The 17,912-nt window shown below is 38.7% G+C and overlaps 1 protein-coding gene across 3 annotated transcripts in view; it reads left to right on the top strand.

Moving 5' to 3' along the window:
• The window catches only part of fras1 (Fraser extracellular matrix complex subunit 1), a 225,099-nt gene that overhangs the window by 137,698 nt on the left and 69,489 nt on the right, over nt 1-17,912 (top strand). For all 3 annotated transcript variants that reach the window (XM_034872870.1, XM_034872869.1, XM_034872871.1), the window contains exons 21-27: nt 609-755; nt 2,281-2,427; nt 4,581-4,721; nt 5,330-5,470; nt 5,848-5,988; nt 10,808-11,108; nt 15,696-15,780. In XM_034872870.1, coding sequence (XP_034728761.1) covers nt 609-755; nt 2,281-2,427; nt 4,581-4,721; nt 5,330-5,470; nt 5,848-5,988; nt 10,808-11,108; nt 15,696-15,780 — 1,103 coding nt within the window. The remainder of the gene's footprint in view (nt 1-608; nt 756-2,280; nt 2,428-4,580; nt 4,722-5,329; nt 5,471-5,847; nt 5,989-10,807; nt 11,109-15,695; nt 15,781-17,912) is intronic.

Below are 17,912 nucleotides of genomic sequence, written 5' to 3'. Positions count from 1 at the left end.
TTGGCTGCTTAGAAATTAAGTGTTAACGAGCAGTTGGACAGGTGTACCTAATAAAGTGGCCGGTGAGTGTATATATTATCTTATAGTTTCTATTTTTAATTTTAGGGCCTTTTATAATGACAGGAAAGCTTAGACCTGAAAAGAGTGAGAGAGGGGAGTTGAACCAGCGGCCACTGCGTCAAGGACTGAGCCTTTGTATATAAGCACACACTCTACCAGATGAGACACCTAGGCGCCCAAATATATATTTTTAGACTCAAGAAGGTGGCTTTAATTAGAATTTTGCATGATTTAATTAAATTTTTTCCAGGCACCTTTTTCTCCTGACAGTTTCAAGAAATTTATTGTGGGTATATATAAACTACAGTACTGATGTAATACTTACTGCATATACTGTATATCTCATGTATTGTTCTTGTTAGATTGTAGTTTCATGGGTCAGTACTGGTAATTACCAAGTATAATACATTAATATATTCTATGTGTTTTATACTGCATTATACTATCTTACACTTTTTTCCTTGTTGTATTCCTTTAACTATACACGGTTTCCATGACCCAGTTCCTCCACATGGAATATTTAAATTGTCCATTTCTTTTGTACCCAGAATGCCATCCTTCATGTGATGGCTGCAGTGGGGCGGGGCCTCTCTCCTGTACTTCCTGCCCTGCCGTCAGCGTTCTATTGCCCTCGGGTCTCTGCGCTCCCAAATGTCCCCTCGGTTACTATAACAACGGTCACAGGATCTGTCAGGGTAGGTAATCACTGCGGCATCTCACCTGGAATCTGAAGAACCAGAGATGTTGCTGCACAGAGTACATTGTGTTTTAATGGCTTACAGGAGGTGGACAAAATAATGAAAACACTACACAGTACAGTGGTTCTAAATATCAACTCATCTCTGAGGTCTTGTTCCAATTTGATCGGCACGGCGAACATAAAAAAATACTTATGTCTCCTGTTCATCTGTACTAATGCAGTTTCCCTTCCCATCTGCTGCAATATAAATGTTTAAAAGTATTCATGACATAAGCACCTGCAAGTGAAGCATATTTCTCTGTTTGTACTTCTGCTAGTTGCTTTGAAGACATTTAATGCAGTCATGAGGCATTTATTCAATCTGACATATTGCTACCTGGTATTCAGAATATTTTGACTTACTCAAAACCTTTTTGTAACTTAAAAGCAGTCAGACAGTGAATACCTTTGCCAAGGTTTCTTAATCCTCTAAAAAAAAACACATAGCTATAGGCAATCAAAGGATACATGTGCCAGAGTTTTTCTTTTCATTCATGTTCATGCAACTAGTTGATGAAAAATATTCATAAATGCCCTAACTTGACTTCTTGAAAACCTTGAAAAGATTCCTGGAAGTGCACAGAAAATTAGACATTTTTGCTTTGTCTAGCATCACATGACTTTCTACCAAATTATCTTTTTAAATATGTGGATTATTCTTTGAGATACTCTGTTAACCAGCAGGTAAACATTCAGAATCAAATCAACACATTGTTGTTGGATGGAATAATAATTACAATCCTGTAACTGCAGCCTGAAGAGCTGGTGGATTGTGCGATAAAGGTGTCCAAAATTATGTTGGCAAATGTGAAACATGATAGATAGATGATAGTCAAAATGTTCCATAGGTTATCCAGACCATACCTGGATACCCTGGTGGAATGTAACTAGCCTAAGTACATTTACTCAAGTACTGTACTTGCATACACATTTGAGGTACTTGTACCTTCTTTTTGTGCCACTTTCTACTTCTACTCTGCTACATTTTTGCTACACTTTTTACTCCATTACATTAATCTGACAGCTTTAGTTACTAGTTAATTTACAAATTAAGATGTTTGCACAGAAAAACATGTAGTTTATAAACTATGATGTTTAATTATAAATTAAATTACTTTGCACCCAACAAAATACAGTATAGTCCTACAAGCCCAGCTGAAATTACAATTTAACACTTAGTTGATTGAGAGAACTGTTTTGATCATTTCTAGTGTCTGAAATGTGAGGCTGTACTTTTACTTTTAGTAAAATAAGTACATTTTCCTGATGATACTTACATACTTTTACTTAAGGAACATTTTCAATGCAGGACTTTTACTTGTAACGGATTATATTTTACAGTGTCGTAATAGTACCACCACTGCTTGTATACAACAAAGCCACATTCAGCTATTTTTTGGGGATGGCAGGATCCTGCAACCAATCTTTTCCCCTTTGACCTTATAATCTGATCTCCATCTCAACGTTTTTGTCTCCGGCAGCGTGTGACAGCCAGTGTCTGACGTGCGACATGACCGGGGTTTGTGCGTCCTGCCGCGACCCGGCCAAGGTGCTGCTGTTCGGAGAATGCCAATATGACAGCTGTGCCCACCAGTATTACCTCAACACCACAACCCGGGCATGCAGAGGTATGCTGCCATCGCCATGGCGACCCAACACACACTGTATTGGTACAGGGAGGGTGAGGTGGGAAACACTGGATTTATAATGATGATATGTAGTGCTCCTTTTATGAAACTCATAAATTACTCTCCATCCATATTGCATGTAGTGCAGTGTGCTACATGGAGTTTATGGGGTCCATATATCAAGTAATAAACTGTGGGACCAGATATGCAAATCCCAAACAATGTGTGTGCGTTCTAACTTGGTATTAAATCTTCCAGTGTGCAGAGAAGTTGATGAATGAGCCTTAGAGGATCGATGACCAGACTGAATAACTTATCAATTTTTCATTTTGCATGCAATAACTCTGTTTATGTATTTAATTACTCACTAACAAGCACAAACCACATCCTGTCACACTAAATCTCACTCCTTTTTATTGCCAATGCACAAATAAGATGTGTGAAAATATGTTTTGCCTATATTCTCCAACTGTGTTGTCACACTGGCTTAACACAGTTATCCACTTTAATTCCCAGAAAGCCATTTCATTTGAAGCTTACTTCCCACAAACGTCTTCTTGCAGACTTCGCTTTATCAGTAATTTGGTTCAATGTAAGGAGATTTTTCAGGTGCCCAAGGAACCGGCCCCTACAGTGACCACCACTTCTCATGTCCAACACAGGATTAGAAACTAAGCTAACTGCTAGTGGCTAGATACAGTTTGATTTCCCGTGAGGCAGCTAGCAGTGCCTCCCACCTTGACAGGTTGGTTTTAGCCATCTAGCCCAATTTTTTTTGTGTTTATCCCCCCAGCTAGCTGCAGCCGCTATCTGGATAATCCACTGAACCCTGGATGAACCCAGAACGTTAGAAAGCAGCACTGCTTGTTGCTCTCTGAAAACTAAAGGGCTTTAAAGGAACCGTTGGGAGCTTTTACTTTGCCAAAGGGGAGAGTTTCCTAAGACAATCTCTTAGAAACTCATCAGTACTTCTGCAACTACCTTAAATTAAAATGTTGGTAGAAGGTAAAGAGATGAATTGTAAGATGTTTTACTGCTTCTCATGTAGGCTTTAAGACAAAATGAGGAAAACATATGTAAAGACTTTGAAATCATTCATTGTGTTTACCAGCAGTAGATTGATCAAAAAGTTTCTTCTCAAGAACTGAAGATGCTTTTCGTTAAATATAAAAAAATGTTGACAGCGAGATCTAAATGTTGACTATAGTTTTCTTTTACTCGCTATTTGACTCAGATAAAGTGTTCACAAATAGTCCAATATTCCAATAACTAAAACTTGCCAAAATTAAACAACAAAGATGCTGCCGTGGCTCGGTCAGTCGGTCGGTCCACCACTTTGCTGAAGAGCGAAATACAACAATCTTTTGTACGGACAGTCATGGTTCCCAGACAAAGTATCCTAATGACTTTGGTGATTCCTCAGATTTGCCTTTATAGCATCTCCAGCAGGTTGACAGTTCTTGTTCTTGAGTGAAATTTCTTGACTATAACTATTGGATGGACATTTGGTGTATAAATTCATGTACACAGTGAATAAACATTTGATGAGGATATCATGGTTCTTAAGAAGTATATGAAGACACTTACTTTCACCACTTTCTAATGTACTTCACCAAAAGATTTTAAAAGAAATTGTATCAATCTTGCAATCTGGTTCTTTACAAAGATCTATACTGTACCACAAATCTGATAGCCTGACTCTAGATTGTTATAATTATACATTTTGCATTACAAGTATATATTTTGTCAAATATAATGGTCCCCTGGTTTGGTTGCTAAAAATGCCATGTTTAGTCATTTCTTCTTTGTAAAACCTACTTTACATTGAATACAAACCTAGAAGCTCACACAAACAGAGTTGTATTTGTCCTAATTGTGTTTAATTCTCTTGTCAATATTAATGGAGCACAGCACAAACACAACAGATGTGCAGGTGATAAGAGAGAAGGGAAAAAACACAAATCGGTGTGGTATAAACCCGCCACTGAAAGAAACGTATTAATCCTTCTTTCTCTCTCTCTCCCTACCTCTTTTCTGTTTTGCTCTCACCTTTCGCTCTCGTCTTCAAAATACCCTCCCTTCTTATCCCAATGTACCCACACACAAACACACTCCTCGTCCTCCTCCTGCGCTACCCGCCATCCTGTTTCCAGAGTGCGACTGGAGCTGCAACGCCTGTAAAGGCCCTCTGCGGACAGACTGCCTGCTGTGCATGGAGGGATACGTCCTGCAGGATGGAGTGTGCACCCAGGGGTGCTCGCCTGGCTCCTATCAGGACGGAGACAAATGCCTGGGTCAGTCCACCAAAAAGCAGATAAACTGACAAACATCACAAAAAAAGAAAGTGTACATATGTTCAGCTACAATCGTGCCAGCTGCATGTGTTTATTATTTTTTTGTGCTGTTTCAGTATAATCTTATATATACAGGTGCTTTCAGATCTTTTTTTTTACAACGTATTTCTTATTAAAACTGTTAATCAACAGCAGGGGACCCCAAAGGTTCCTTGACAGGCCCCCTTGATGGATTATTTATTGGTGTGGTTTTTCAGGTTTAATTTTCCTTGTGAGAAACATTAAAGTCCTTCACAGCTCTTATTCAATCATATGTGTACCACCATATTATATAATTATTATGATACAGTAGGATTTTTAACACAAGCTAAATATTCTCATGAATGCCTAATAAAATCGAAATCAACAGAAAACAAAGGAATTAAGTAAATGTGCATTTTGAGGTTTGGCACTTTTGGTTTTTAATGCTCTCTGTGTGTGTGTGTGTGTGTGTGTGTGTGTGTGTGTGTGTGTGTGTGTGTGTGTGTGTGTGTGTGTGTGTGTGTGTGTGTGTGTGTGTGTGTGTGTGTGTGTGTGTGTGTGTCTCTCTCTCTCTTTCTCTCTGCCAGGCTGTGATGATCACTGTGTGGAGTGTCGGGGTCCCGGCCAGTGCCAGCAATGCAAGCCTCCCTACGCCACCCTGCAGGGTCAGTGTGTCCTAGAATGTGGCAGAAACTACTTTCTGGACGCCACCTCCCAAGTCTGCAAATGTAAGAGTTAATACTTGGTTAAATACAATCTTTTTTTATTTATTTTTATAAATCTCATATATTTACTTATTTAAAGAGACACAAGGCAGAGACATCTGTGCAAGGTCACTATATCAGTGTACAGTATCTTAAAATTGAGAAATACAAAACGGTTCTGTTTCTAACCAGCCCAAAAAAAGTTTTCCATGAGAAAAGAAAGGTAATAGAAACATTGTGTACAACACGTTAAAAATTCTATTTAAAAGGAAAAACTTGAGAATGAAATGAAATACTCATTGTGTGTATTAGCAAAATAACAGGTCAAAGTACAAAAATGAATTAAAAGTTGTACCAGCTTTATAAACATTCAGTCTCTGACTAATCTTCATCTTCTTTAGCTTGCTCATCCGACTGTGTGCTGTGTGACGGGGTCGGACGCTGCAGTGCTTGTCGTGACCAAACCTACCTCATGGAGGGATACTGCACGCCTGACTGTGGACGTGGATTCTACGCCGATCAGAAAACTAGGACCTGCCACGGTAATAATGTGATGTCTGTTTTATGGTTAAAGGGGAATAAGGGTTGTTGTCCCCTAGCACAACATGACAGCAATCAGAGAGGTAGTTTGTAATAGTTAATGTTTGGTAAATACAGATATTTTAGCAGTTATCACAACTGCCTGCTCTCACTTAAGGAACTGTCCAACCTCCAGGCACTACTTGGTTAAAAAGCATCAGGTCATAAATTACATTACTGCAGTCCAATATTCAGCATTATATTTCTATTTATTTCTTCTTATTAGATGCATTAACTTTAAATACAGTCTATGATTAGATGCCTCTGTTGGATCTTTGCACTTATTGTATTAGTTAACTGAAAAGTATGAGTTTGGTGTGTTGCTCATGAGTATAGGAACCCCTGCTTAAGTTGACTAATAGTGGAATAAAAAAAAATCATCTTTTGGAAATAGATCTTAATGCCTTAATGAAAAAATGAGGGAAAATCCATCCTTTAAGGACACCAATTTTCTTTGTGAATGAATAATGTATTGTTGATAAATAAATGTTCTTCCTTAAAATACAGGGGCAAGAGTATAGACACCCCTGTGTTAAATTCCCATAGAAGCAGGCAGATTTTTATTTTTAAAGGCCAGTTATTTCATGGATCAGGATACTATGCATCCTGATAAAGTTCCCTTGGCCTTTGGAATTAAAATAACCCCACATCATCACATACCCTTTAGCATACCTAGAGATTGGCATGGTTTTATTTCAGTTAGCCTAATATCTGGTTCGATTTGCATTGATAGATGATTTTATGGAAAGCACCCAATTTCAAGCTCTAGTTGTTTCAGATTGATGAACAGCACTGTTATTTTTCGGTAGGGCGCTGTACATTGCACTGCAATGGAGCCTAATAATAGTGACACTGAAGTACACTGAAGCTCTGTGAATATATTCATATTTTACTCATCAATGATGTATTTTTCACCTACCGGCAACCCATCCACTAAAAATCTTGAATGTTAATTTTTATGACCGATCCAATCCCTGGTTGTGTTTGGCGTATTTGGCCTTCTGCATAACCTTTCTGCAAATAATGAGCTACTGTATGAGAGCTGCAATGATGATTGTGTAAACATGGCCTGTTGGCTGGTATTTAAAACGCATGCGGTGGGCTATTGGGGTTTTATAGTGGTGTTGTATCGGCATAGTTCTCTCTCACTCACTATGCCTGCCGACCTCTATACAGTTCCACGATGTTTTACAGTAGTCATTTGTAGTTAACAAAGAAGGTAACTTATTTGTTTTACCTTTGGTTGAACTTTCAATTCCCTTTGCATCATGCACTATAAGTGCTTCATTTTGCACGGCTTTCTCGCACTCAAAACCGCCTAATTAAGCCTTAGAGTTGATCCCGTACGTAGGCGATATTATCTCCTAATTAGGAGATAACCTTTAAGATGTTTTCTCCTGCGAAGGATATCAACATTTTGTTTTTTTTCCAACTTGCCTTTCAAGGCTACTGTTCCAATGCAAATTGGAACACATGTTAATATTCACTGACAGCTGTCCAGATACCATTGGGGTGTGAGGGCAATTTTTTCGTATGCAAATGAAATCAAGAATTCACATAAATGATGCAAGTTAACCTCAAGACGTCACTTGAAAACAAAGCCACATGGCGGGTTGCTAGGCAACAGGATGGTTAACCAAGGCATACAATACAGAGGAAAGGAGAAATACAGAGTTTCCCTTCGGGGATCAATAAAGTATTTCTGATTCTGATTCTGATTCTGACAATGGTGAAGCTAACATTATAATCCTACAGCCTGATGCTGCGTGAGGTGAAGTTATTAAATGTTAATGTCCCTCCAAAGCTGCAGCTCATGTCGTGAAAAATGTGTGCTGTTCTCTAATTAAACATCATCAAATACACAATTGCTGCTACTTTACAATTTATGTAGGACAAGTAACCTAATGCTGAGATCCACATTGTTTCAAAAACGGATCCAACTACACAAGTAGAGAACAAATATCCAGTGTTTATGGTGACAAATTTAACATTATGGATTCTAATTAATGAGCTATAAATCACACAATTGACAACTCCTGGGAGAAAGCTGTATCACATACTGTATTTGCGAACTTTTCCTAGCGGCAACATAAGTATAAATGGTTTGCAGCTTTTTAGAACTGAGCATTTGAATTTAGAAATTCTGTTGAAATACTGAAAGAAAACAGAGGGACATATTAAGGACTAATAACATTACTTTGGGTTAATGACGACAAAAATTAATGTTTACCGATTAAGGTACTAGCTTACAAGTCAGCTCTTTTAAGCTGCACCAGGTAGGTTTTTGTTGGGCCCATGGGGCCAGAATAACTCAACAACAGGCTGACCAATACAGACGGGCGAATTCTCAAAGAATGTATTGCTGACTCTGATAGCACCGTAAATTGCGAATAACTTGCACCTGCTATCTGCCCCGTCTCAAGGTCCGATTTAAAAAACTAAAAATAAAGATGTTGCTCTATTGATACCGCTCAAACATGGCCATGAAGTTTTGCAGCTGAGTGCAGTTTGCCCTTTTCTTTGCATCTGATATTAGAGCTACAGGTCCTGACGGACAGGGTGCAGAAGCATTCCACAAAACTTCAGGCAACGAATTTAAAGGTTACAGAGAGATGTGGAGCCCTATTTTATCAATCTAAGCACAAGGCGTGAAGCACATGGTGGGGGAGTGATTAGAACTTGTCAAAATCCACTTTTCCTATTTTGGCGTTGGAAAAAATGGTCAGTGCACCGGGCGCGTGGTTCAAAAGCTGGGCCTGAAGTTAACTTTTTAGACTGTGGCAGGTGGATTTTTAAATGGTCGTCAATAAAGGTGAAAAACAGGAATCACATGAACGTTTCGCAACAGTAGTTGCATAGTTGGCTTTTATTAATAGATTGACAGATTAATATAGACAGATGAAGACAAGAAAGGGGGTAGAAAGGCCGCTGTGGTAAGGACTGAGCCTTCGTACATGGGGCACATGCTTAACCAGGTGAGTTACCAGGGCGCCCTGAAGGTGGCACGATTTGCGCTTTATTACCACCAACTCTCTAAAGATGCTAATAATGGCACCGTAACTGCGTGTGGCTGTTAGAGCTGATCTTTGTAAACTGGACTGTTTTTTCAACAAGACTCCTTTGCATAGAAAGGGGCATATTACCTAATTTATATACATGCAAATAGCAGAGGAGCATAGAGAAAGTATTTGCTTCTCTAGCATGGTTCAGTTAGAGGTGTATTTCACCCGCTCCGGGTGCTTTGAGAATTACACTTTGACGTTTAGTCTTGTTTGTGTAGGTTTAGGGGTCAAAAAAGCTGTGCAATAGTTCTGGAAATTTGCCTCAGGGAGTATATTTAGCAAGTATGTGATAGCAAACAGTTGCCTACTTAAACGTTCAGCAGTTGCAGAGCAACATTGGCATTAAGAATTATGTCTCTGGTGTCCTGATGAGTGTAAGTCCTGAATTAACATTCTCCTTTTTGTCACCTCAAACTCCTGAGGCTAAAAAGATTTGGATTCAGAGAGATCTGAGATCAGGTTCTGTTTTTTTAACAGCCTGCCAACATTAACTGTCGGACTATTAGTTTCCTCTTAGTAAAATACTTCAGTAATTGGTTCTCCTGAATAACAAAGGATTAAGAAAGAACATTGTTTGCATGGTCAGGTCATTAGAGGATTCTTGTACTTTTATTGTTTGCTTTGTTCAAACAGTAATTAGTAAGCGTAATTATAATATAGAAATACATTACCATGCATCTTTTGTCATAAATACTTTCTTGTTTTAAAATAATGAACATTTTTCAGCCTCTTGGCTTTAACTAATCCACTAGTTATTCAAGCAAAATCGCCTGGAATAAAGTCACTTGGTTTTGTTTTCTTTATTTCTTTATGTATTTATTTTTTGCCTGCTAATAAAAAAAGTTAAGAAACTAGTGCTCTAAATTATAGTCTTAGTCTCATTTGTTAGTTTAATTACATGGCCGAAGGTTTGAGATATAAAAGTGCCTATTGGCATCATTAGAGGAGATATAATGAGATTACAATGTGGCCTCTCAAAAGAGCTGATCTTTGAAAATTTCCCCAACCAAGTCAGTTCCAATTAAAGCCAACTTCTAAAATGCCACGGCAAGACCAAGATGCCTTGCTCATATTTCACCAGCCATTTTTCTCTCTCTCACACACACACACACACACACACACACACACACACACACACACGCACACAAACTTTTCTGTTCTCATTTTATAACCTCGTCTCAGCCCTACACCCACTCACAGTCTGACCCAGCTGCACTTTTAATTAGATAAATGTAAGACCTAAAAATGCATTACGATGTATCAATTTGGGGCTGTGTGGTTTCCACTGCGTTATGAAACCTTTTTTTAAGTTTTCAATTAAATTATACTTTCCTCTGTTGTGCGAGGCAACTTTACAGCTTTTTTCAGCAACAATTTCATCTCTTAATATTTTGATCACATATGCCGTAATCAAAATAAGTGGGCAGTTTTTAACCCAAAACCTGATGTAGCAATTCTACTAGTAATTCCTGTCTTAATTTCCTACTTTTCTTAAATATGTTTCCACTTTGTATTAAGCTGTAATCGTCCTTCTAGTAATATTTCACAACCCCTGTTTTCTTTATTCTTGTTTATGACTATTTGTGCACTGGTCTGCCCTCAGAAGTCATCAAAGTGTGTTATTCCTTATGTGTTATAAGAGGTTTCCAAGTTCTGTGTAGCTCTCATAATAACACTAAAGAAAAATCATTTTATTTTCTGTCCTTCTTCCTCTTCTCAGTGAACACCCACCCCCCTGCCCTCCAGGTCAACGGTTCCCTGCTGGTTCCCCTTGGCGGTTTTGCCCCGCTGCCCCTCACCCTGCTACAGGTGAAGGATCCCGACAGTCCGTCTGAGCGGCTAATCTTCCAGCTCATTCAGGGTCCAAGTAACGGACGGCTGGTCCTGTTCCGAGGGGAGGAAGGAGAAAAGAAGGGAAGTAGAGACAAGGCAGGACGAGACTTGACCAGGGACGACAGCTTCACTTGGGCGGAGCTGAAAACTGGCCGGGTCCGGTTCAGACACCAAAAAGACAAAGCCGGGTCAGTGGATCTGATGTGTAGAAGGTTTAGTGAGGTGGATAATGTTTAATTCTCCCAGAAACACAAAAACTGTTAAAATGAACATGTGGTCATAATGTTTGGTGTTAAATAACTGGCCAGCCTGGTCACACAAACATATTTTGCAGCCTCAAATTAAAGTAACAACAGTCCGAGAATGTTTTTGGCCATCATGAGCCTTCAGAACAGCTTGATTGGGCCTGATCCTTGGCCTAAATTCTTTGGAAAATATTTCCTTATTAGGTGTTTACAGTACTTGGTGGTGGAGATCACGATCTAATGCTGACGGGGCTGTGACTCAAACCTCAGTCAGCTCTCAATCTGAATGGGTCAACAAGGGATCGTCCAACAGCTTTGATTGAATAGAACTGGGATTTACTTTATAACAAATGGGTGTCTTGATGAAGGTTATCTCCCAGGAAATTGACAAGTACAGTGTAAGTGTTGCTAGTTAGAAATATTAGAGATGAAAATGTATTTAATGACATTTTGGGTTTTATTTTGCAGTGAGGCAGAGATTGCAGTCAAATGTGCCATGCCCAGTGTGTGTTGGTAGCCCTTGGATACAGGGTGGGATCAGAAAGAATACAATATCAAACACTGTAGTTCAACATGTTAAAGACTGGCCAATCACATTCACTTCTTTCATCCCCTTTAAACACAGGGTTCTCCTCCTCATGACGCACTGACAGTTTGTGTATGACATGCCGAAGATCTTATAGTCATCGTGTGTAATAGTGCACAATTTCATTTGCCGTCACAATGATCGATACAACCATCTGCACTCAATACCACCTCAGTGCCTGATTTTAAATTCGACAGAGACTGAAGGTAACAGCATCACATCATTTGCATACTCATCAAACCATCCAGTGAGCCCTCATTCCCTAAATGGAAGCAACTTCACTTGTTGTGTTTCTCCACATATGTATTCATATTTTCCTATAATTAGTCTCCTGTATGTATGACAGTGTAACGCAATGCAAGTCTAGATTGTCCCAGAATGTCCATTTTACACCCAACACTTTAAAATGCGTCTTTAATTCAAATTCATTTCTGCTTTTGTGTCAGTTTTAACACAAGGCATTTACAACTTTTTGACATAAACATGTCATCTCCCTCCATTCATCCACGAGTATCCTGACATTTCATATTTTGCTGCTCTTGTTATTGGCCCAGCTGCCTGCCGTCTGTTTGATTTATGCAGCTTCCTGGTTGGAAAGTTCATTTCCATTAACCCACACACGGACTGCAGATGCATTACATTTACACTTCTTAGTTACAGAAATGTGGCCAATTTTTTGTTGCAGTATCTGACAGTGTAATTAAACTGAATGAATATCTGTGCCAGAGATCAAAGAGGCTGCTAATATGTGTATACATCTTTTGAGCTCAACCTGGAGCCAACTTTTCTCAGTATAGCTTTTCTGCTGTGGCCTTTTCCTGCAATAAGTCTGCAGCATTTTGGGCCCTATCTTGCAGCCAGCGCAATTGACTTTGTACACTGACGCATGTATCTTTCCTATTTTGCACCCAACGCACAACGACCCTTTCCCTCCACAGACGCACATTGGTAAATTAGGGAATGAAGTTGCGCTCCTAGGGGTGGTTCAGCGAAAAAAGGAGGTGTGTTCAAGTGCAAACATTCCCTGGTGCTATTTTGCAGTTTCAGAAAACAATTCTATTCCACCACAGACCCAGAAAAACCTAGTCTAAAGTCAGTGGCCCGTTGTTCAGATGCTATTTTAGGGTTGCATTCTTGGCCGTAATGTAGAGTGTGCACAACGTGTGCACAACACTTTGCTTCCCACATCTACACGGACGTAGCAGTTCCCATTTTTGCAAACCTGACATAATTACAAAGTAAAATATTACTGAAAACGCCTTTCAGGTGTTTAGATAGGTCACAAGACACTTTCCAGTACAGCGTCGTACAAAACGTTGCAGCAGTCTTTGTGGCTGGTTGTGTTTTACATAGTGGGGGTAGAAGGAAGGGGCACAACAGGAGCAGGTGGTGCGTTTGGACGCCCAAACCACACCTAGCTACTTGAGACTAACCTATTTTAGATTTGAGTAGGGAACTTTTGAGATCTGCCCACAAAGCTACTTGCATTTCACGTTTGATACATGCGTTTCAGATTGTTAAAATAGGGCCCTTTGAGTTTAAGCCCAGTGTCCGTTCAACCAATCAGAATTGACATGTTTATCACATTATTCAATCCTGACTCAGCCGGTCTAGCATAAATTGGAGGCATGCCAGTGAATTAGAAAAAGATGGCCCACTGCCCAGTTTTGAGCCATTAGGTTAATGGAGACAATTAAACATAAAGCCCCAAATAGGATTTAATCTTCCTATTATAGCCATATTTTTCAAATTATGGGGAGTGGGGGATAATGGTGACAGACACAGAGCCACAAACAAACGCTGTGTCCAAATGCCCACATCACGGATAAAAAACACTCTAAAAAATATAATCATTAGATGTGATGGGATGTTTAATATTAGCTAAATTCTTTTCATTTTTCCAAAGAGGGTATTTTTTATGCATGACTGAAAAACTGAGTTTTAAATCTCAAGTGGCATCCTTTATTACTTTTGTCTTATGTCTGCATAAAAAATCCATCTTTCAACAAATATTCGAGTCACAGTCACATAAAAAGGGAAATAGAAGTCCTATGTCAGCAATATAGTCCTTATGTCACTTTAATAAGCTGTCCAACACATCTTTAATAGGTCACAATTATTCTAACCATAACAAATGCTGTAGAGCTGTGACCAATCTCACTTCGTTTGCTGGAAATTGTAATTCAAAGAGTTTTTATCATTGTTAAAAAGGCTGCTGTGAGGATATGGTCTGTGACGGATGAATTTTAAAGCGAAAGAGCGAGCGGAAAGCTTCACAGAGATGCTGCCTTGCTTAAGTGTTGTGTAGATGGAAAATATATAGATGGGTGACAAGTGAAAAGAAACACAAGCAGAAAGTGTCTGGGAAAAGGCAGGGGCCACCACCAGCCTTCAGAACAGCTGCAGTGTTCCTTGAATGAATGAACAGCACTCTTTCAAAGATTTCCACTCAAAAGTATTTTTTGTATGCTACTTTGTACTTCTCCTCCACTAATTTTTGGAAGTCCATATTTTACTTGTCACTCCACTACATTTATTTGGAAACATTTGTTACTTAGCAGATAATTCAGATGATTGCCTTTATTATTATTATTATTATTATTATTATTATTATTATTATATATACTATTTATTATAATTTTTTTTTTAAATGACGACAGCATCATTGGTACCTTAATAATGGATGGATGAATGGACAGATAGATAGATATATAGATAGATAGTATAAAAAAATTGATACAACATAGTATTGTGATATTTCACATAGTAATACTGTATCAATACACAGATCTTTTATTATATGTGTGTTGGTCAGTTTGTCTTCTTGACAATTCCATTTTGCTGCAATAAAATTGTAATGAGATGAACAATCTGAGAAATTTATGTTTTTAGAAAAAACAGATGTAGAAAAAGTTTCCTTTTGGGGACATTGTTTGGAATTGGGAAAATTAGAAGTTGGAAGAAAGTAATAAATTGCAATATATCGCAGAATAATGCAATATGTTTAACATCGTGATGATATTGTATCGGGAGGCGCCTGGTGATTCCCACCTGTAATAGATAGATAGACAAATTCTGGAAATGGATAGTCTTTTATCAACTCCTACATTAGGCCAATGCAATGGAATCAGGAGAGATCTTGCTTGTATGCGTGTTCTGCGTGCCAATAATCAATGTCCACACATGTCTGCATTTCGGCGCTGTGACCCAATTATTTTCCATTTTGTCAAACAATTTAAACCTTAACACGACTGACAGCGCTGACGCACCTGACACGGTGAAAAGCTGTCTGCTTTCCCCGTTTCTCCACACACCTGTGTACCTGAGGCTGATTACCTTTATGCCTTCCCATGCAATGCTCCACCCACCCTTGCTTTCTGTGTTTTCTTGTTATATAAACTAAATGTTACTATCTTTTGTTGTTTTTATTATAACTCCAATCTGCCTAATGGACTGTGATGGAATTTTGCCCTCAGGCTACAATCCGGCACATTTACGTGTACTGCTGAACTTGTTCATCAATGTGCATTGTCCTGAATTAATTCATAAATAAAGAAGTAAATAATAAATAAAAAAGCAATTGGCTGTGTCCCAGCCCCAAGGACTTGGTGGGTAATTAGCTTTGTCTTTGATGAAGGTGAGGCGGCATGGTGAGAGGAGATATTGTTAATGGTAGGTGATAACAGATAACAGGTGAGCAGGTGTGTGTGTGAGGTCCTTCATTCATCTAGATATTACTTATAATGTCTAATGAGTACAAACTAGGTGAGCCTCGTATTACTTGGTTTCCCCAAAAGCTCTGGGGCTACAAACTAAGTTTGTTGGTCATGTTCATTCAAAGTGAGTTTTGGGAAGAGAGTGATTGAACTCTGAAATCTCTTTAATTCAAGTCTTTTAAGTGATTTCACAATGTCCTCTTTCGTTTTCTTTCTTTCTTTCTGCAGCTCTGGTGAGTTCACCTTGCGTGTTGCTGACCCCCAGCTGTTTTCTCAACCAGAAACCATTCAAGTTCAAGCCGTGTCAATGCAGGTACCGTATAATAACACAGACACTTTCTTCTTGTACTCTATTTGGTATACCTTTTCCCGAAAAAGAGAGAGAGACCTGAGAGAAATAAATTGAGTTAAAAATGCATCCAGACACTGTAGATTGTTGCATCATAGGTGTATCTCGAAAGGGAAAATGAGCTCCAAATAGCGACATCTAATGAATATGGCTGTGCAGATCAAGTTAGTAACATGCAGCTAATGGAGAAACATTGTCTGCCAAGGCACTTTTGTTTCCAAATTTAGTTTACAGTGAAACAATTGAATATTTCTGCCTGTGCTCTGAGGTTAAAACGCCAAGTCGATATTTGTGTCCTTGTTGAGAAAGTTTGCCTTAGAGAGAAAAGACACGTATGAAGCAGCTTCCCTCCAGATAGAGATGATGCACACATAAAACACATAGAGCTTCATTTCCAGTTTCTTGCAAACTTATACTGTATAAGGTTGGGCTTCAAGGGCATGATGTTTCCTTCTCACATTGATTTTGGTCATGTCAATACTCAATGTATAAAAAGACTGCAAACAGAAGTCTGGTAAATCACATTAGCCTGGTTTGTTATAAATCAAACTTTAAACACTAGAACAGAGATGTGTTTTTGTGTTGTTGTTTTTTATTTGCCATTATTATGCTTAGTAAAATAGCTCCTCCTGCTTATCTCTGTACCAAATATCTACACTTCACCAGGCCTAACTTTGTGTTGTTATGCTGTTGTTGATTCTGTCTCACATAATAGCTGTCTCTCTTATCTCTATGTAGTGTTGTTTTCCACTGCTTTTTGGCATTGATCGTACTTTCAATGCTTTTATTCTTACCATATGTCCTTTTAACTATTGGCTGCCCGGGGACTAGATGAAAATAACCCTTCTGGCTAAAAACTTAAAATTTGACACCACTTCACAAACAAAACAAAAAACTGCCACCTGTGCTTAGTTGTAATAAGTTAATTAGTTCGGTAGTTTACAACTAGATATCAAGTTCAGCTATCTAGATACATGGCCACATGCAGCTGAGTACATAGTCAGTCACATAAACAGGGAAACAATTTTGTTTAGAACAACGCAGTGAGCTGAGAACCTCCTAAATGGCCCCTATGTAACCATTTAGTATATATTCATACAGCCATACAAAAAGTACAGAGATATATGTTTATAAAAACATTAAAACACTTAGTAATATATGACAATGACAATTAGCACACAGCCAGCAGTTTATCTGGTAGCAATTTTTAGCGTAGCCATATCTCTTTTTGCCGCATCATCCCAGCTGATCTGCATTTGTCACTGTTTTGGGGCTTTGTCCCCATGGACTGAGGCCCGGGCTCTGATTGGCCGATCTCAGCCCGACAGAGGGCCGTGATTGGTGTCGAGCTGACCTCCAACTTTGGCCCAAATATTGAAAATAATGAGGAACAAGGGATTAAAGGCTTTGAGATTTGTTGATAGGTTAGTGTGACAGCTGCGATACTCTGCTCTGCTCTGCTGTGTGTGTGTGTGTGTGTGTGTGTGTGTGTGTGTGTGTGTGCGCGCGTTTGTGTGCGTTTGTGTGTGTGTGTGAGATAGAGACTACACAGGGGACAAAGTGACAGATGGTTGATAAAAAGTAGCAAAACGGTAAAGGTGTGTGACAAATTTAAGTAATTATGTAATTACTTGAGTGGAAAATGTGTCTTTTGTCTTCATTAGGACAAACAAAACCATCCATCTCTGTCACTAAACACAGACTTCCAAGCAAAATGTCTTGTTCTTAAAAGTAGTTTTGGTGTAGTTAATTCATCAATTAGTATAATTTATAAATCTGAATGATTGATGAATGATTAACTTATTAAAAAGGACTAGAGTAAATGCAAGCGATATATATATTTATATATGTATTTTTTTAAATAATTTTTGTGGCTTTTCCATATTTAATAGACAGGACAGCTAGATAAAAGAAATGGGAGAGTAAGGAGGGAGATATGCAGGAAATCAGCCCAGATCGGACTCAAACCCCGGACCGCGTATGTATATGTATAATTATTAGGGTTGCAGATCAGAAAAAACCCATACGAATAATTCTGGAGCAGCAACCTATGTTGTCTTTCAGTTTGAGTATAAGGAGTTGTTGGATTCTCCAAC

Source organism: Etheostoma cragini, chromosome 5 (assembly GCF_013103735.1).
Source record: "Etheostoma cragini isolate CJK2018 chromosome 5, CSU_Ecrag_1.0, whole genome shotgun sequence".
NCBI lineage: Eukaryota > Metazoa > Chordata > Actinopteri > Perciformes > Percidae > Etheostoma > Etheostoma cragini.
Note: the sequence above shows the minus strand (reverse complement) of the source record. Positions and strands in the feature narration are given on the sequence as shown.